At 40.4% G+C, this 21,691-nt stretch overlaps 1 protein-coding gene across 2 annotated transcripts in view; it reads right to left on the bottom strand.

Annotated features, from left to right (window-relative positions):
* HTR4 (5-hydroxytryptamine receptor 4) overlaps positions 1-21,691 on the bottom strand; it is a 242,181-nt gene that overhangs the window by 36,776 nt on the left and 183,714 nt on the right. Inside the window, exon 7 of one of the 2 annotated variants that reach the window (XM_072990255.2) lies at positions 7,101-7,176. The exons of the other annotated variant lie outside the window; for it this stretch is intronic. Coding sequence (XP_072846356.1) covers positions 7,116-7,176 — 61 coding nt within the window. The 3' untranslated portion in view covers positions 7,101-7,115. The remainder of the gene's footprint in view (positions 1-7,100; positions 7,177-21,691) is intronic. 2 annotated transcript variants of the gene reach the window in all.

The following is a 21,691-nucleotide window of genomic DNA, read 5'->3' as shown; positions in this document are numbered from 1 at the left end:
TATGGACAGGGCTTTGCAATGGGATGCTTCATATCTTGTGCTGCATTTGACCGTTTCAGCTCGTTATTTGAGTGGGTGCTCAAGCGCAGAGTGCAGCTCCCCCATGTAGTGCATTATTTAGATGATTACTATTTTTGTGGCAGACAAGGGACCTCCTAACGTGAACGGATCCTGAAGTCATTTCGGAGGATAGCCAGAGAGTTAGGAGCTAGGAAAACTGGTTGGGAGTTCTGTTATGTGGCCATAGTTTTATATTCTGGGTGGCCAAGCATGCTTCACAGACCAGTTTGGGTTTGAATCTGGGCCTGGGAGCATGGGCCACGCTTGAGTGGAAAGGGCAGAGAGGCATGCAGTGGGATTGGTTCTTGGAAGTGGTATCACAGGATGCTTTGCATATGCCCCCTGATACAGCGGTGCCTCGCTTAACGATTACCTCATTAAATGACGAAACCGCTTGATGATGAAGTTTTTGCAATCGCTTTTGCGATCGTAAAACAATGTTTTAATGGTAAAAATTCGCTTAACGATGATCGGTTCCCTGCTTTGAGAAGCGATTTTTCACTAAACGACAATTCTGAAACAGCTGATCAGCCGCTGTAAAATGGCCGCCCGCTGTGCAAAATGGCTCCCCGCTGTGTTTTCAGGATGGATTCCTCACTTTACAGGCACTGAAAATGGCCGCCCTATGGAGGATCTTCGCTGGACACTAAGGTATTTAGCCCATTGGAACGCATTGAACCGGTTTCAATGCATTTCAATGGGCTTTTTCATTTTGCTTGATGAGGATTTCGCTAAACAGCGATTTCAACGGAATGAATTATCCTCGTCAAGTGAGGCACCACTGTATATTATTGGTTCACCTGGGAGGCAATGACTTGGCTAACACACACGCAAGCCGCTTATTATACAGGTGATTGAGGATTTCCAGGCCATTAAGGCCTAAGACCCTGGAGTAAAGCTGATATGGTCAAATATAGTACCAAGAATTATATGGCGGGTGGATTGTGACCCCAGATGTATTGACCATGCCAGAGGGGGAGTCAACTGAGTGATTGGTAGAGCAGTAAAGGATGGCCTGGGGTCTGTAGTGGCACATCCAGATATATGGGTGTAACAGCCTCAATTCTACAGAGACGATGGTGTACACCTGGAAGAGTTGGGTCTGGACCTATTTTTCCAGGATTTACAAGGGGGCCTTGGCTTTAGTGCGAAAGGTAAGAGATTTGGTGAGTTCCTTTGGGACACCTGAGGAGGGTGTCAGTCAGCCCATTTCCCTGACAGGTAGAACAAGGAGTATCTGAAGGGGAATGGAATTAAGGGAATCTCCTGGGCAGCAGTGCACCTAGGGTCTTGAGGCTCAGTGACTGAAGCGGTGGGAGGATTCCTGCAGGTGGGTGGCTGAAGATGTGCTAGTCTGAGGCAGTGCGCTTCAGTAATTAGAACTCACTCTTGGTGGCCTGTTCTGGTTGTAAATGGTACACTGGAGTCAGATGACAATTTTGCACTACGGTAGCCTCCCTTGTGAAAGGGGAATTAAAAGTTCAAATAGTTTAATAAAGTTGTGGCCCTAGTTTTATCCAACACCTGTGTCTCATCTCTTTATTCCTGGTTGAGAGGGCAAAGATCAAACCTGTTTAGAACAAAACTTTTGTATGGATTTAAGCATATTTTCCCCACTCTGAAACAAACAAAATCTGAGTGTTAAAGTCTGAGAGTCTCCTTCCTGGATGTTCACCTTAACACTGTAAGAATAATCTACAGCTCCCCGGGCTTAAGTTCACAATATCTCTGAGTAGTTTCAGCGTGTGAAAAAACAATGTATTTCCTACCTTGCACACTGTAGTTGTTTTAAAAATCCAAATTATTCATGTAAGAAAACAGTTCATGGAACTGAACTTTCCTGACTTTCCTTCCCTCTTCTCCCCCCCTCCTCCCCCAAAAAATTTGCTCCAAAATTTGCTTCAGGCTGCGGGAGCAGAGGCAGAAGGTGGCAGACGATATAGGGAGAGGGAATTTGTCAATGGACTGAAGCTTTTCTGAAGAAGAAAAAACAGCTATTCACAAATAATGTATTTCTTCCATACATCAAAGGGGTTATGGACAGCATGAGGAGACTTTTGAAAAAACACAACCAACAAACAGTATTCAGGCCCACCACGAAAGTACAAGAAATGTTATGATCAGCAAAGGACCAAAGGGACCCCCTCACCACTGCAGGCGTATACCAGATACCTTGATCACTGCACACAAAAGACTAGCTAACGACACCCATAAATCACAGTGACAGACCATCTCCCATCCTTATCACAACAATATAACCATAACAAAAAACACCTGGATCACCATAATCACTAAATCTCCTGCAAAGGACAAAAAGCTGACCCCACAGCTACAAATACTCAACAATCCCACACACTACTCCAGACACAGAGTTCTAACTCCTGTCCTCTGAAGATGCCAACCACAGAGACTGGTGAAACTTTAGGAAGAAAAACCTCCAGGACATAGTCAAACAGCCTGAAAAACCTACAAAAACCATTGGATCCTGGCCATGAAAGCCTTCGAGAATACATTGAACCCATTTCTACTGGATGGAAACCTAAAGTGTATAGATTTTAGCCTACCTAAAGGTAAGTTAAGATCCTGTGGTTATAGTTACACAAGCCAAAGTGCAATAGCATAAATTGTCGGAGCAAACAAGTTACTACATGTGTCCCGCGTTGTGTACCAACTCATATGTCTGCTACACCATAGGGATACAAGCAGTGACTTGTTAATTGCTGACTATTTGAAACTGTAGTTCATTGCTTTTAATGCCAATGGAAGTAGCCAATAGCTACGATCAATTATACTAAAAACTGTTTACATTTCCTAAAGCATACAGCAGTAAATGTATTTAAAATGGGAAATTCTGCACTAATCCTGCAAGATCTCTATCCTTCTTAAAAAGATTAGTCCTTCTTGACAATGTCAAGTCTATTGAAATTATGTCAATGCAGTATCAATATGTGCACACAAGTCATATGTTACTATGTAACCCACACGAAGTACCATTCTTTCTACATAGAGTTTTGTAAATCAAAACTCAAGAACAGTATCCATTTTTCCTTTCCCCCTAAGGCATTTCTGATGAGGACAGCTTAAAAGAACGCTAACTATATCAAAATAAAAGCCATCCATTTAAATGCTGCATTTTGCTTAAAAATAATAATATTGAGATAGCTATGATGTAGAATGTGATTTATCTTATCAGTTATAAATGGGCTTGATGACCCTTTCATGGTCTGTTTGGAGGAAGCAAAGACAAACCACAACTCTATCCTGTGCTACTTTTCCAGCCAAATAATTTCATTGTAAGTGGTATCTCAGTACAGCTAATTCCCTCCTAAGATGAATCACTTAGTTCTAAAATTGCCTTAGCAACCTGAATGTCTTTCTGTGCTGGAACCTCATCAACGCTCTGACTTTGATGACTGACAAATATGGCTGGCCTTGTCACTGGCAAATTGCAGTACATGTTCTTGACTCAACATTCCTATCCTACAAAGATGTTTTAACAAGAAAATAACAAGCCAATAAGGATGTCTAGTCCGGTGAGTTTATGGCAGCCACAAGGCCACAGTGTTTTAGTGGAGAGAGCTAAATGCATTCTTAAACTGGAGTTGCCAGAAGTTATTGGGCAAGATCTTGTTCACATACAGTTACGCTATGTGAACTGGATCCAGTACTGGTAATATTTAATTTAAATTTATTGAAGGCTTCCTATCCCTCCTTTTCAAATTCTGAGGGTCCCTAGGGCTCCTGTTAGCACTTGAAAAACCTTTGGGAGCCTTGTGAGGGGAGAAGAACTTTAATAATCAAAAACCACTGCCAATCCTGCTACTGACAACTTGGGGGCAATTTTCATCATTAAAGCCTGCCTCATCCCTATTTTGAGACTCCCAAAGGCTTCCACATGAAAAAGGGAGCCCTGATATCTGGAAGGGTGGTGGTGGTTAGGAAGCTTTCAATTAATTCAAGTTAAATATTACTTGTTCCAGATCTTTTTTGCACAGCATAGCTTTACATAACTGGATTTAGCCAACTTTCCCCAGAACATATTTGCGAAGGCTTTCACAGCCGGGATCTAATGGTTGTTGTGGGTTTTTCGGGTTCTTTGGCTGGCCACAGAGATTGGCGAAACGTTAGGAAGAACAACCTTCAGAACACGGCCAAAGAACTCGAAAAACCCACAACAACCATTTCTCCAGAACATCATCTGAATGCTATTTCTAATTTATTGCTGATAACTTCTGTGTCAATTTGGGGTTCAAATCCCTACCCTTGCTCTAACTAAATTTGATCTAATGGGTCTCTACCCAGGGAGAGGAGTCAAGGGAATTTTGTACCACTAAAATTTTTATTCTTTTAAAAATGTCCAGGTACACAAATGGGCACACTGTGTTGAACTGGAGCATGTTGTATTAACATGTCACTTTGTATTTCAGGCCTCCTTCAGAGAAATTCCTATGGACCCTCTTGTATGACTTCACATTTACTGCTTTGCAGCCAAAGAATTTCATAGTATTATTCACTGACAAATTATATGTCCATATAAACCTATATTCCTAGAAGATATCTGAGATTTTCTGTCACAATCACAGGGAAGGAGAGTTGGCAGTTATATCAATTCTTGGTGGTTATGTGTGGTACAAAGTGAAAGAAAGAGATCAGCACCTAAGGAATATAGCACAGGAAAGAAAGAGGAAAACCACAAAATGGTTCCAAATTTTAATAAATATATAAAAAATAAATAAAAGTCTGCTGTTTTAGCATTCAAAATGGTGTCGATGTTAAGAACCAACATTTTGTCATATGATGTCCTATATTTTATCACTATTTTTAAGGGTTTATTTTGTCTTTTGAGGTGGCTATATTTGACATTCAAATATACTGCTATTCAATTAGCATGCATTAACTAGAACAGGATAAAAGACATCAATATATTTCAAAAATGAAAAGAAGAAAACCTGGTACCAGTCCATGCCTGCTGTATACGGGCCTTTCAGACAAAACTGGATAGAGTTTGCACCTCCTATTAATTTATTTTCACAGTGTTTTGCTTGACTGCTGTAGGGGACTCTCAGTTCTTATAGTTCAAATTGCTGAAAATAGCAGAACACTAAAAGAATATATTAAAATTATGTTCTACTGATGCAAAGAAATCCTCCATGCAATTTAATTTTTGTTTGTTAGTTTTTGTATAGTCTGCTTTATTTCTTACATTCTTAGACATTCAAAGATCAGCAGAGTCTTTCAGACCTCCATTGTTTATCACAAGAAAACTGCTGATTTTGAGTCCAGTGTGACATCCAGGTTCCCCGTTGCACTAGAAACCTTATATATAGAGAGAGAGATGGAGGTGAACTGATGTCAACCCTCTCTAAAACAGGCCCACAGAAATGAATGGCATTTGTTATTCACAATTTTCTTAAATCCCATTGATTTCAGTAGGTTTGTTCTAGTCAGGATAACTTTGAATTTAGTCCATGGTGGCAGCTTGGCTGGAATAGTAATTGCGTTAGATTGTCTTCTTGCTCAGAAGTATCTTGTCCTCTTGAGTCATTTTTGACAATCACATGCAATGTTCCTTCCAGGACTTCCTTCATCAGGGCTGCCAAAATGTCAAATTCTTCCAGCTTGAGAGAATGTTGTTCTGAGAAATCTGGAGACAGCCAAAGGAGTATGTTCAGAGGGCCAACTCCATAATAGGAAATGCTGTGTTGAGAATGTCATTTAATTAACCACTTTTCATCCTCCTCCTTAATGAGCTGGACACTTCTTTTAGAGATCTCTTTTTAAAAAAGACTTTTTTAATATCTCTGGCACATCCACACAGGTAGGAAAGAATTTCCCATATATTAAAACCTTATAAAATAATTTTTAACAACAATGTTAAATCTTTCTGAGGCATGGTCTTAAAACTCTATTTAGAGTGCAAATAGTTTTTAACAGATAACCTATCAGAGCAGATCAGCAGTTCTTAACCTTTTCTTTACCATGGACCCCCTCTAAATATCTTTTGTTGCAATGGGCCATCAAGATGTAACTCAAGATTTAAAGCCCTAAAGTGCACCGAATATTTATTAAAAGTTTCTCATGAAGGATCTCATCGACAGAGATTCCTTATTATAATGCTGACTCTTTTTTAGATGACTGGAAGAACTGATGGATACGATTTATACTTTGATGTGTTACCACCTATGTTCTCAATCTTGTTTTTAAGAGCAAGGATGACAAACACCATGAAGCTACTAGTGAGTGCTGGAGTTTCCTCCTCTAATGTCAGATCAGTGTAATTCAGCTAAGCAAGAGAACAGGAAAATTAACTCTGGTCCTCTGACTAGGCTACTTCAGGTGTGGATAGGACATCTGCAACACAGGCTTTTGACCTGTGGTCTGCAGACCTCCAGAAGGCCTCTTGAAGAAATGTTATGATATTTTGCAGTTAGAATGAATGAGTGAATGAATGAAAGAAAGAAAGTAAGAAAGAAAAGGCAATACAGAACAAAATCTTAATTTCGCTTGTTTGTGTAAAACTTGCCTTTTCTATTGTACTGTCTCCATTAAAAACAAACAGAAGTAAAAATTGGTTATGAAAATAACTGCTCGATAATAAATAACTGCTTGATATTTCTTCACACGGTGAGAACATGCAGGTGAGTGACAATGCGTGGCTGAGAGACACCACGTGACATTTCTCGGTACTGTGCAGGTAGTGAGAAGCCTCAGTAAGAGAGAGTCAGAGTCAGTCAATGTCAGTGTGAGTGAATATTCAGACAGACTTCACAATTGTGTTTCTTCGATTTCCGTTAATAAAACTATTTGGTAATTGTCAGGCAAAGTGACTTTCAATATTATAGCCGCAAGGCCACCATCAACCACAATGCCTGGCAGGGAAACAGGAGGCAAGCTCTCCAAGGCTCTGTGAGGCCAACTTGGCAGCATTGAGCCACAGGACAAGGGGGAAGGTTGAAGACGTCTGTTAAAATGGATACAAACACACACACTCACACCACACAGAAACATGTAATGCTACGGTAATAATATGAAAGACTTACAGGATGTGTTCAGGGTTAGACAGGTACTGGTCTATTGCAGAACAGCAGGAGGAACTTGGAGATAGTGGAACAGCCACTTTTTAGTGCAGGAGGGAAAGACAGACACAGTGGGACAAGGAGGGGGGGGGAGAAAAGAAAAACACAAAGATGATTAATGAGAAGGTAAAGTTACTTGTCAGTTGACCCCCCTCCCCCCAATGCCTAAATAATGTGAAAACTACCAGTACTACTTCATACCAGTGCATTGAACCAACTTTATAGCAACACAACAGAAACGTTAATGGCAAGTTGCATTGTGTGCCATCGGGTTTATTACAATAATAAAAAAAATCTAAATCTGGGATACACAATTTTTTCCCATTTCAAAGTGTGCACTGGACACATACATCATGGCAATCTTCTTTTCTCAGTTGGAAAGACTGGAGAGTCTTCTTTCCACCTAGTCATCCCAGTAACAGTTAAGACTTTCTTCACCACTACTTGCAACATCAGGGAAAGAGCAAGCTGTAAAGACCAAGCAGTACACAATCAAAAGGAAATACGTTTGTGTGTGTGTATGAGAGAGAGAGAGAGAGAGAGAGAGAGAGAGAGAGGGAGGAAGGGAGGGAGGGAGGGAGAATTTAATGGCAGGGACTGGAAACACATAGGATAGGATATACTGTACTTGCAGTTTTGGGGTTTGAAGTTCCGAGAATCATAAGTCATGCACTCATGCTCTAAATAAGTGGTTCCCAATCATGGGTAACCCAGACGTTCTTGAGTGGCAACTCCCAAAGCCTTCACTACTAGCTGTGTTGGCTGTGGTTTCTGGGAGTTGCAGTCCAAGAACACCTGGGTTACCCACGATTGGGAACTACCATTCTATTTCATTCAATAAACATTACTTCCTTTCGGGGGTCACACAGACAACCATCACCACAAAGCTCATTGTCTACTTTTTACATTTCCTTATTGACTCCCCCCATGCCTAAATAATATGAAATATTAAAAATTTCACACTTCATATCAGTGTATCAACCCAACGTAGTATCAGTGCAATAGAAGAATCAATGATAATTAGTAGCAAGTTCCTTATATTGTCAAAAAAATATTTAAGCTTTATAAACATAATCCTATATAGCTTGTCACTTCTCTGAATGAAGACAACGAATGATCACTGCACCTGTGTATGAGTAGGATACTCTTGCATTCCGTGCAAGTGAGGGCCAAATGGACAGGCATGTCTGACTCCCAATGTCCTTGGCCACACACAGGAACTTCTAGAGACCTTTTTGGATCACACTAAGGTACTAATGCTGCAAACACATTTGGCCAAACAACCCTATATTTCTCCCTGCACGCAGGAACTCTCCTTTACTGGAGTTTCCAAATGCAGGAAATTTAGGCTGAACACAAAACCACACTGCAGACAACCGGGTTTCATGCATTATGATCTACAAAAGAGCCAGGCATGTAGGAACGTTGGCAGTAGGGATGGCATCGTCATGTTGCTAACCCTGGTGTTTACATAGGGTTTTCCCCTTAGTCATCCAGCTCCCTCCTTTCAAGTAGCTTCCCCACCATCCTTATTTCATCCTTTGACTACGCTGTCCATCTCCATGAGCCATCTCCTTATGCCCTTCCCTCATTCTTCTCATACAGTCTTCCTGACCGTAGTACTGTGGGATTGCTTCAGAGCCCCTCTCCGATCTGGTCCTTCTTGCCTCTGTTCTCCAAGACCCATTCCTCACAATCCATCTATCTTTCTTTCAGGTTCCACTTTCTCAATCCATTGCTATTATGCCTCTTTCTTTCAGGATCTTGACTTTTTTTGTACAAGATTTAGGTCCAGCCAGATCACCAGTTTTCATTTCCCACATAGAGGAAAGCACCTTTACCGGAGCCATGTTATACTTTACCTAGCTGAAGACCACAAATGACCCTGCTGAAAAGGTTATGATACACCTAGCTCACATATTTCAGTCTGCAAGAATCATCAGCTTTAATGGTAGCATCCTAGTGGCATTCAACCATCTAAAATTATTACTGAGGTACAAAAAATATATAGTAACCATTTTTCACCCCAGGTCATAATTTGCATAGTGTCTAAAATAATTCCTCCTAAATATTCATTGTATACAATTTTGCAAAGTGTCTCTTAAGTTTTTTTAAAGCTGCATCTTAAAATGATTAGCAAAATGTTTACTTCAGAATCATATGAATTTCCCATTGCACTCTTATACCATACTGTGGTTCTTAGTCATTTAATCTTGTAATAATCTAATAAATGTGTATGCGTGCCCTGAGCATGACACTGAATACTGAGTATCTCCAGTTACAGTATTACTACTAGGTTCAGGTCTGGATTACAGCTATCTAGGCAAACTTTCTCCAGGGGTTTCATAAGGCACCAAAAACAGGACATGAAATAATCTCATGGCTACTCAAGAATAAAGTCCTGCATGGACCATTTGTAGTCCAATAAGTTTCTAGTTATTAGTTTTCTGTTTTAAAGAATTCAGGTAGCTTTCCTTGAGGTTGCTTTTCTTTTACTGGGCTTTGATAGTTAGTTTTTGAAAAATAATTTGTTCTTATTGCTCACAACAAAGTTCAAAAAGTATTCTGTTGTTATCACTTATTAAAGCGATGGAAAGGGAAACTCGTTATCTCACTTGTTGCACTGTCCATTAAGTTGTAATTACATTTTTAATCTAACTCTCTAGGGTTGAGAAAATAATGGTGAAAAATGCCTCTAGAATTACTTTAAAGGCTGTTAAAAGTAACCTTTGAAAGGTAAGAAGCCATGTTATTCATTACACCAGTAAAGTAACTCCAATCCTAATTATTATATTATTTATGATTTTTAACTTTATTATATATACCCTTGTCGCCCCGTAAGTACCTAATTACAGGGAACTATGTGATTTCTAAACTCATTTGAAAGGGAGATCAAGAAATAAAAATGCACCCTCTGCTAGATGGGATTGCACTGAAAACACAAGTGTGCAGCTTGAGGGTTCTCATGGATGTCCAGGTTTGGGTGGTGGCGAGGAGTCCATGTGCACAATTAAAACTAATGCAACAGCTGCATCTGCCTATTATTCATTCATTCATTCATTCATTCATTCATTCATTCATTCATTCATTCATTCATTCATTCATTCATTCATTTGATTTCTAGACCAAAGGTCTACTCTAAGAGCTGTTCCTAAAAGGGTCATAGTCTAGATATAGCCATGGTGACACATGCCTTAGTTATATCCTGGCTTGATTACTGTAATGCACTTTATGTGGGACAGCTTTTGGAAAGTGTTTGGAAACTTCAACAAGTCCAAAATACGACAGCCAGGTTGTTAACTAGGACTGGTCACAGAGACCACATAACTTCCCTGTTACAGCATCTCCTTGGTTGCTGGTTCCAACCTATAAAACCCTAAATGGCTTTGGTCCAAGCTAGTTCAAGGGCGGTGTCTCTCCTTTATGAGCCTGCTCAGGTGTTAGGATCATCAGAAGGGGCCTTTCTCTCATCTCACCACTCTCACAGGTGCACTTGGTGGGGACACAGGAAAGGGCCTTCTCTGTCACTACTCCAGATGTTGGACCTCCCTCCCCCAGAAGGCCAGGCTAGCCCCGTCTTTGCTGTCTTTCTGCAAGCAGATGAAGACCTTTCTCTTCAGGCAATCTTTCCCTGAGTGACTGGATGCCTGAGTGGGGTTCTTAAATGGATTGTTGTTTCTTACTGCTTTAAATGTGTTTTGGTATTGCTTTTGATTTTTAGTGTGATATGTGAGCCTTTTGAATACAGTGGGGTCTTGACTTAAGAACGGCTTGAGTTAAGAACATTTTGACTTAAGAACCGCTCTCATAGGAAAATATTGACTTGACTTACATACTTAGATTTGAGTTGAGAACTGAAAAAAAAAACACGTGGGAGGCGGGGAAAGTGCAAAATTTGAAATTTCAGTTAACTGTTGGCCAGTGAAAAGGGTGCCTGTCTGCTTCCTCACTCCTCCCAGCGTTTAGAGAGTGGATTCAGACTGCCTGGTACTGTACTTCCTGGACTGTATTTTCCCTGCCTTTCCTGAACCTTTCTTGACCTAAGAAAAAAAGAAACAAAATATCCCCCCTCTAGTGGTCCAAGGCAGAATAGCAGCTTCCCATTAGTTTCTATGGACGGAAAAGAGCAGATACGGATCAAATGGTTCTCAATGCATTCCTATGGGAAATGCAGATTTGACCTGAGAACTTTTTGACTTGAGAACCGCCTTCCAATACGGATTAAGTTCTCAAGTCAAGACCCCACTGTATGTGTTTACTTACTTACTGTTTTTAGCTTTAAATGTTCTCTTTTAGTAATGTAAGCTTCCTTGGACCCTTTTTAAAGAAGAAAGGTGGGATAAGAATATTTAAAATAAAATAAAATAAAATGGCATTGAGCAAATAAAAAAAACAAAAGGATGTTTCACAGGGGTTCAAAGACAGTCTGGTTTTCTTCAATCTGTGCAATTCCCTTTACCCATAAGCCAGTGAAATCTTTATTTCAAGCATTTTCCTCACATCTGGATGGTGTCAAATGCAGAATGAATCTAACATTTTTCATAACATTGTAAACCATTTCTCAATTATTTGTATCCCGTGTTCTCACAGTCGTTGGAGGCAGCTTACATCAAGTCAGAAAACAGAAGAAAGAGCACCACCACCAATGTTATTGCTGTCATCAACATCAAATCACACAATAAAGTAAAATTAAAAACAGCACAGCAAAATAAAATAGGATCTAAATTCCCTACTCCACCAACACACCACCGAAAATTACTAAGATAGTGAATGAACATCACAACTTAAAAAAAAAAACAGATTGCAGTGTAGCATTATTATCTATTAGTCATGTCAACACAAAATGCCTCCAGGAAAACGAAAGTTCTTTAAAAGGCGTTCATGTAGGCGATAAGCAGTAGGTGACAGGGAGATTCCATCACTGTGCTTCCTCATCAGTTTGAACCAAATGATAACCAGACTTGGGATAAAGTGTGCAATGGTACACAATAGCAGAGCCATGTACATAGCAGGCAGTGGGAAGTCTTCAAAGCAACCAACCAAGCTGCAACAAATTACGGAGCTGTATAAAATGATATTAAAACATAAGATGTTTAAAACAATTTAAACAATTTAAAATCAAACAGTTTAAAACCCAACATTAAAATCTCAAGACTATTGCATTAAAACCCATGCAGGCCACAATCCCCAAACTGTTCCCGCAAAGTTCCTTTTAAGGAGAAAGGCAGGGTAAACATATTTTAAGGTTCTAATAAATATGTTTCAATTTGGTGCTGAAATGATGCCAATGTTGATGCCAGTTGAGCCTCTAAAGGGAAAGTGTTCCACAATTGGGATGCTCTGGCAGAGAAATCCCTCACCCATGTCTTACACATATGCCCTCCTCCTCTTTATAAAGCAAACAACACATCTGACAGATGATGTCGAGGCATGTTAGAATTTCCTTCAATAACTTTTCAAACCTGGGCCACTGCGTCGGATGCTACTCTGCCCAGCATCCCCCATAATTCTTTAATTCATTACAACACAAGGACCCCATGTCTGAGGGGATGCAAAAATGCACCCCTAGCAAACCATCAGGCTGCAGCACACAAACATCAGGCAGGCAGGATGAGGGCAAGTTTCCTCAGTATCAAGCCAGAGGCAAGGAGTCCCTGCAGTTGGAGGAGAGATGCTTGCCTGATGAGGAACAGCTGGAGGAGATAAGGTCAGGGAGAATAAAAGAGCAGGACTGGGAAGGCACAGAGATAAGGACACCTGTCTCTGAAGAAGATGTTGGAGGGGAACACTAGAGGTTGTCTACCCTTGCAGGGTTTTTGTCTGCTTGAGACGGAAGTCAGTCACCAGAAACTCCAGCCATATGCTTAGATAAGGCTACACTAGTGTGGGCACTGCCACAGCCCTGGAGAGGCAAGTGGTGCCAAGAAAGAGGACAGGTAGAGACCAGCTGCCTGACTTCTTTTGCTTATCTATACAACCCTTCCCTGAATGGGGTGCATCCTGGACCTAAGCTCTCCACTTCTTCTCATTTTCCATAACCTGGACTTCAGGGCATTCCAGTGAAGTTAACTGTGTCCCCTAGTTGGAAAGGCAGGGGGGAGTGACGCAGTACCACTAATAAAAAACTGTCCTGAGCCAAGAAGCTGAGTTGGATCCTACAGAGTTATTGCTGGGGGACCCTGGCCCTAACAGTGCCCCATATCCCAAAGGTCTCACTGAATACTTCACTGAACTCAGCACCCAAGACAGAAATGTATTTGCTCATTGCAAACACATCAACCCAACAGAAGTTATAAATTGGCGAAGGAGGCTCCTAGGGATGCGCACACTCTATAGTTTCTGGCATGGAGGGAGGACTGAATTAGAATGCAACAGAATATCATTAAAAATATGACCAAGTGTCCTTTTGGAAAACACATTGTGGGGAGAAATAAATGTATCAGAAGACATTTGGGAAGTATGTTTGGAAGCAGCTTTCATAACAGCCTGATAGCGCAGTGTGAAAATGGATGAATTCTTTATATGGAATTGCCAAACTGTTTCTTTGTGAAAACAGCTGCTGAAAGCAAGTGCCAGGTTTTATTCTCCCCTCTTTTCTGAATGCACACATTACCAAGAGCATCGCTTTGTCAGAATTATTTGAGAAGCAGGAAAAAACCCAGACCTAACATTAACATAGGTGTTTCTGCAATACAAATACAGTATAAGGATTGTCTGCTGCAGTGAAATATACCATCACTTCCAAGAGGAAGAGTGCCAATTTGAGAGTGACAATCCCTTCCACACCGAAGACAAATACAATGCATGTGAGATGCTTTCATCAAGAGGGATGCATGCACAGAGATGTGAGGTTAATAAACAGAGACAACAGGAGGTACTATAGATGTGATGGGTTGCTTCAGAATATTCAAGTCTTACCCAAACAAAGATAACAACAAAGGCATGAAACAACTTTCCCAATTGGAGATGCAGGGAAGCCTGACAGAAAGGTAGATACACAGGTAAGGTGGTTTGCATTGTAGGCATCCTTCAGTCTCAAGAGACAAAGGTAATGTGCTCTGAATAGAGGTCTTGGAATAGCATCTAGTGTGGCTAAGAAGGCCAATTCGAGAGTGACAATCCCTTCCACACTGAGGACTAATCCAATCTGTCCCCTGTCCAGCGCCCTGATTTTGCTGACTTCAGGACTGCCTCTTTGCCTCGGCCTGCTGGACAAGGGTCTCTTCAAATTGGGAGAGGCCATGCTGCACCGCATGCCTCCAAGTTGAACGCTCAGATGTCAAAGTTTCCCATCTCTTGAGGTCAATTTCTAAGGCCTTCAAATCCCGCTGGCAGATATCTTTGTATTGCAGCTGCTGTCTCCCTCTGGGGTGCTTTTCCTGCACTAGCTCTCCATACAGGAGATATTTTTGAATCTGAGAGTCAGCCATTCTCATGACATGCCCGAGCCAGTGCAGACATCACTATTTCAGTAATGTGTACATGCTAACAATACCAGCTCATTCTAGGACTACACTATTTGGCAGTGTATTTTGCCAGGTGATGCCAAAACTGTGTCGGAGACAACGCATATGGAAGGTATTCAGTTTCCTTTCCTGCCATGCACAAAGGGTCCAGGACTCGCTGAAGTATAGGAGTGTGCTCAGGACACAGGTTCTATAGACCTGGATCTTGGTATATGTCATCAGCTTTTTATTAAGCCATACTTTCTTTGTGAGCCTAGAGAATGTGGTAGCTGCTCTGCCAATGCGTTTATCCAGCTCAAAATCTAGGGAGACAGTGTCAGTGATTGTTGAGACAAGATACACAAAATGATGAACGATCTCCAATTCTTGTGTAGAGATGGTAATAGAGGGAGGCAAGTCCATGCCCTGGCCCATAACTTGTGTTTTCTACCGGCTGATAGTTAATCCAAAGTCTTGGCAGGTCTTGCTAAAACAATTCATAAATTGTTGCTGGTCTCTGGCAGAATGGGCAACAACTGCTGGTTTACCTTATTGCACAGTTATATGGCATGATCCCTACAGAATTCTGGTTAAGGGATTTAAAGGTGTTTTAAAGGAAGATAAGAAGATTGCTGAATGAATAATTTCATCTATTTCTCCTGCAGACTATATCAGAAAGATACTGTGCCTGGACTGATAATTTCAGGAACTAAGATTGAAGTTCTGAAGCAAGTGTCAGTGAGAAGACACAAATGTATAGACCAGACTAACAAATTGCCAGATCTGAATAGTATTCACCAGAAAAGATTTCTTTAAAAACTGAAATGTAACATTGCTGACTTTATCAAAAATATAACATTTGTCACTAGGATTGGCTTGTGTGTCAGGTGACTAGAAATAAGTCATTATAATGCATTTTTAAAAGGATCCAGAAACTGGATAATTAAATTGGTGAGGGGAAAAATAGAAAACAAAAATAGACAAACAAAAAAGATAAGCCTGGCTGAGAAAGAATTGCCACAGGTTCTACAATGATAAGCCTTGCCTCACAAAACGCTGTGACAAAGTTCCTCACCAAAGTCATTTTGCTTGCCACTGCACAGATACAGAATTTTAGACAAGATAGTCCTTTGCCATGATCCATCAGGGTTGTGATTATGTTATTATCTTATGCTGAAGAGGGTTGTTGGCTATGAAACATCAAAATTCACTATGATCATAAAGAGAATAAAAAATACCAATATAGATCTCATTTTGGTGCTTCAAATAAAAGGCAGCTTTACCTTGGATCGTTTTGGGCAATATCCATTACATTTCAGATGTAGAAAATACAAGGCTCTGGATGTCTTCCCATTGCTTATAACAGGAAAATCAACAAACAGATATAGCTGTTCTATGTTTCACCAGAATAGGCATAAAGGCCAAATGTGCACAATGGACATTTTTCAGTTAGATATGTGCCTTTTGTTTTTAATTTTGCTGGTTTTAGTTATTTCTCTTTTGTGTTTTTTTTTAAATAGTTTTGTTTGTTATGGAGGGTTGTTTGCTGCAACTAGAATCTTTAAATTTTGAGGCTTTTAAAAATAAGTTGCTGACAATATGACAAAAGTTTTTTAAATTTTTTTGGCAGAAATGGCTTAAAATTTGGAAGCACGCCAACCCATTCTATGCAAACACAATGTTCAGATAGATGTGGGAAGGGAGCTGAAGTGGTATAAACATCTAATTCTAAACAATCTCCCCCCCCCCTCTCTCTCTCACACACACACACACACACACAGAGAGAGAGACAGAGACAGAGACAGAACACAACATCATGTTACAGCCTGACTCAGACACTTGAATAAAGAATCAAGACACCTGGTATTCCTGTTCAAGAGTGCAGCAATGATCTTGTGCTGGCAGAACAAATCAACATTCTTCAAGACAATTCTAAAAATTGGAGGCAGCCCAAACAAAAAATTATAACTTTGAAACTGGGCTTCAAATTGTGTTTGTAGCAGATATTCGGGTCTTACTCTGTGCCAAATATGGGGAAGTTCAGGCAAAGGGTTTTCCAGTTGTGATTTTTTAAAGTAAAACTGTTCCCCCTTTCACAAATAGGTGACCCTAAACATCCCCAGCATTAAAACAGATCACATCAATTGAAAAGACCAATCTTGATTAACTTGAATGAGAATGGTTGCCCCACCAACTTTTTTTAATTGGAAAGAATCCAAGTTGCAGGGTTCATATACTGAACCTCAAAAAAGGCTTTTCAAAAAGGAAACAAAGATACTTCACCACTAATATCACGTGGCTCCTCTGCTGACATAACTAAACAGAATTATCCTAACTATATCCAATGACTCTGGTCTTGCCCTTGCTCTATATGGACATACATACACATACTTATATGCACATGCTTGTCAGGTGCTCAGGCTAGATTACAGGACAGTGAACCTTGTACGTCTAGCAATCTGACAAGCTGGTAGTTGGTCAACTGGTGGTACATAGTGAGAAATTAGAGACTGGCATCAGTGGGAATCTGGCTAGTATGAAGGAAGCTTTGCATGCACCAATGGCAATAGATCTGTCCACTGCTGTCATACGTCTCACATAATAATGACCTGACCATCCTGTTCTAATCCTGGGTGTGCTATCATCTGTTTGAAACTTCTTCCTCATTTAGGAGTGATTAATGCCAAATGATACTGAGGAACTTACCAACGATGAACGATTACTGTAACAGTCCTATTGTCTAGAAAAACAACATCTGATTTAACCATTGCATGAAGGAAACCTTCTTCCTTCTAATTATCACCAGCTTGAAGATAAGGAGAAGTTGGTTGGTGTGTCTGTTCCTTGCAGCAGAGAACAGCAGGAACAGATGGGAAGGCTGAACAGGCTTTTAATGTTCAACATCAACAAATATTGATTTTGCATGTTACACGGAGATTACACAGCGATTGCCCCTTTGATGTCTGAAGCCAACAAAATTGGTCAAAATAAGAGATTACCTAAGATCCAAGTTCCCAGCTTTTCTAAAATGCTCCCTGAAGCTGATCAAATACTAAGGGAGCTTTAAATTCTCATTGTGTGGATACCCCAGATACTATAAGCATCCGGCTTCCTGTGATGTGTGTGTTCTGCAAATAATTTGAAATAAATTTCTCCTATTCCAATGCCAATGTTTAGATCATCCAGGAGATACACTGGTGATAGCTCAGAAGCACTCTCAGGTAATCACATTAGGATTCCTGAGACAACACATAATATCTTAGTTTATCAGCACAGCCCTAATGCTAATTAAAAATCCCATTCAATGTAACTGACATTGAATAAAAGCTACAACAGTTATTGCCAGATACAGATGAATACAAATGTAATGTCTGATTAAGGACCCAAAGCCAATGCCAACAAAACCATTCCATGTTCTTTCTTGCTACTGCCGTTAATGCCAGCTATAGTTTACCACTGGAGAAATGGGAGAGAAAAAGGACCTTATAGAATCACTGCCTTCTATAACACATTGAGAACAAACACAGCTCCCATAATGTGAAGGAGACATTAATGGAGCCCTTGGGAAACTTATGCTCAAGAGCTTCAGCAACGCATAAGGAAATTATATTCCTGTTACATGCCAAGGTTCCCAAACTGGATTATGCAAAATTAATTCATTATGCAAACCATCTGAGCAAAGCATATTGGACTAAGAAACAATTATGCATATGAAACAGCCAGAAAAAAATCATTTTGATTAAACAATATTTAATTCAAATGACTTAGAATGTATTCTGAAGGCAGAAATACAGTACAGTGATAAAGACATGGCAACAACTGCAGTGAACACAAATTGTGGACATTCGTAGCAAGAAGTGCACACCTGGTTGTTGTGGGTTTTTCGGACTCTTTGGCCATGTTCTGAAGGTTGTTCTTCCTGATGTTTTGCCAGAGCATGGACAGAGTTCCTACTCCTGTTCCTCTGAAGATGCTGCTCACAGAGACTGATGAAACGTCCGGAAGAACAACCTTCAGAACACGGCCAAATTGCCCAAAAACACCACAATCGCCAGCTGTGGCCTTCTGGCCGTGAAAGCCTTCAAGAATACAAGGCCACAGCTCTACCTTATCACTTGAAACAACACTTTGACCTTGAATTTCCAAAATGGAGAATTCCAGGCAGGTGGCACATCATCAGACAAGGCAGACAGGGCTTTCCTTCCTTCTCGACTTTCCTCCTCCACTAGTTTTGTGGCCTGTCTGAAGGGAAGACAGGAGGAGCAAAGAGGTGCTCCGGCTGCCTCCTCTCACAGTGCATTGTGGAGGAACTGAAAAGGCAAAAGGCAGATCTCTGGGTTACAATATGACAGACGAGTATAAGTGCAGAATAAGAACAGCACTGTCTGGCAGCTGAGTCATGATCACTGGTCTTCTTTCTTATTAGGCTGAAAATGTTTCACTACTCATCCAAGTAGCTTCTTCAGTCTGAAGAGAATTGGTAGGAAACCCCTGATATGTCCTCCATGGTGGTTTCACTTCTCCCTGCTCTGAATAGGCTCTTAGATGGACAATGGATGGGGGGGGGTGAGTTAACATTCTACCTCTACAGTCCTTCTCCACCCATTGTCATGGGTCATTAACAGTGTTCTTTCTGGTGGGGGTGGTCCTGATCTTTCTGGGGATGGATGAAAGGGCAGCATGATAAATAGGAGACAGCTTGTGTCTAAGGCCTCCATGTCTGTTGGATAAGGGATTTTCTATATGTACATGTATGACCTCCCTGACCCCTCTCTCAAATTACCTATCTTCTCAGTCCAAAATGAGTTCATCTTGGTCATCAAATGAGTGTCCTTTGTCCTTCAAATGAAGGAACACTGCTGATTGAGGTCCTGAGCCATTGCCTTTCTTGTGCTGGGCTATTTTCCTGTTTAGTGGCTGTTTGGTTTCCCCATTGTAGAGCTCCAGACACTCCTCTTTGCGTAGGACCACATATACTATATTGCTCCTGTTGTGTTTTGGCATCCGTTCTTTTGTGTGGAGTCTTTGCCTTAGTGTGCTTGTGGCTTTGAACTGTGGTGATTACCAAAAATCCTTTTGAGCTTTTCTGATTTGGTTTTACTGGTTTTTGACCATAATAAGGTATACTACTTTTGAGCTTTTCAGACACATCCGCCATGCAAGGAATAACCAGATTTTTCCATCGGCTCTGGGTTTCAGGCTGTTCCATCTAACAAGCCTATTCAGACCAGAGGGAAGTGAAACCAAAGTGGATGATATATCGGGAGTCTCCTACCAACTGTTCTCAGACTGAAGAAGCTACTTGGATGAATTGTGAAACATTTCAGCCTAACAAGGAAGAAGTCCAGTTGCCATGACTCAACTTCCAGATAACTTCACCTGGATGACTGAAAATCTTCACAGATATAAGAACAACACTGGTTTCTCTCAGCAACTGACGACCAGAAACAGACCAAATGGGTAGCTTTGCAATGAGAAGCAGTGTGTTGCGGCTGCTGTTTCTGCTGTTACTCTAAGTATTTCTACTCCACCTTTCTCCTTAAAAATCCCAAGGCGGCTTCATCATTAAAAGGAAATATTTAAAGCTAAAAACAATAAATATATAAATATTTAAAAAGGATGAAACAAACACCACTTTGAGAAATGGTAAACAAAATAATTTAGCTTGCTTTTGTTTAATGACTAGTCAATGGGAGGAAACAATAGGCTTTATTTGTGTGAGTTAATAAAGATAGCAGCTTGTTAAAATGCATCGGTGAGGGGGCTATAATGTTTTATCACATTCCAATTGCAAAGCTGCCCATTCTGTCTATGTCTTCCCAGACATGCTGGTTGTTAACTCAGCTGCACACATTGTTCTCTAGTCAATTTTGTAAGAAAAAAATATATTATCAGTAAAATAACTCATGACAGGTGATTGAGTGATATTAATTGAAGCCTGGAGGAAAGTTCACTTAAGTCAAGAGGGATTTGCTTACTATAATAACAGAAGTTATTGGGTTTTATTTTTAAAGTATAATTCAATACCCAGTACACGATGTACTGCTGTGTACTATTAAGAGTTGGATCATTCCCAAAATAGAAAACAGAACAGAAACAATTTTCAAGGTACTCATACAGAGAACATGTACACACTTCTTGATACTTTACTGTTTTGCACATAATTTTTGGTAGATTTCCTTCCCTCAAGGAGAAAATATACTGAAGATGATGAAATATAGGCTTATGTCGCCTTACATCAGTGGTTCCCAACCTTTTTTTTCACTTCCATACCCCTTGGTAGGCCATTTCCATAAGTTGTACCCTTCATATTAGCAAAATATTTGTAATTAATATGATTGCTGGACTCACAGGACTGACAGAGGTGTGTGTGGTACTGGCATGACAGAACTTGAGTATTCACAAAGTGAATGGAATAATGAAAGCTGAGCCTATGAGGGGCACACTGGTGAGTATGTATGCTGGAGTGGGGCATTTACAATATAGTGTTTAGAGAGGGACAAACACGACAAAGCAAGGGGACAGGCTTTTCTCGAGGTTAAATAATGAAGAAAACCCACTCCAATACTTATCAATTAATTTGACAACTTTTTACTTGTACCTTGTATACTACTGACATATGTGCCATCTGCCACCAGTATTCAGTTTTCCGCCACGTACCCCTAAATGTCCTGGTTTGTACCTCTGGGGCTACAGGTACCCCAACTGGGGAAATCAATGCCTTAAATCAAAGGTGTGGTTTTAATAGGTTCTCCAGATGAATCAACCATTCCTCACTGCTCTCCTCCCATTTTAAGCCAGTCCTTGCTGTTTGTTGTCAGAAGCTCTTCTGTGGTTTCTGTCCTCATTTAGTTCCAAAGCCCACTTCTCTTCTCTTTGAGAAGCCAAAATATTTAAATGACTGGTGTTTTTCCAAAATATTTCAAAAAAGCTTAAAGAAATGTTTTACAAATGATCTTCAATACTGGATTTTCTAAGCTTGAGTTTTTAAAAGAGTGAATTATAGAGTAGATTAGTGCCTCTGATATATTCTGAATCCTTTTCAGTAGGGGTTCAATCCACTGCTATATTTCTCTGGGAAACAGCTGTCTTTCACAACAGCTTTTTTTT

Source organism: Pogona vitticeps, chromosome 2 (assembly GCF_051106095.1).
Source record: "Pogona vitticeps strain Pit_001003342236 chromosome 2, PviZW2.1, whole genome shotgun sequence".
Taxonomy (NCBI): domain Eukaryota; kingdom Metazoa; phylum Chordata; class Lepidosauria; order Squamata; family Agamidae; genus Pogona; species Pogona vitticeps.
Note: the sequence above shows the minus strand (reverse complement) of the source record. Positions and strands in the feature narration are given on the sequence as shown.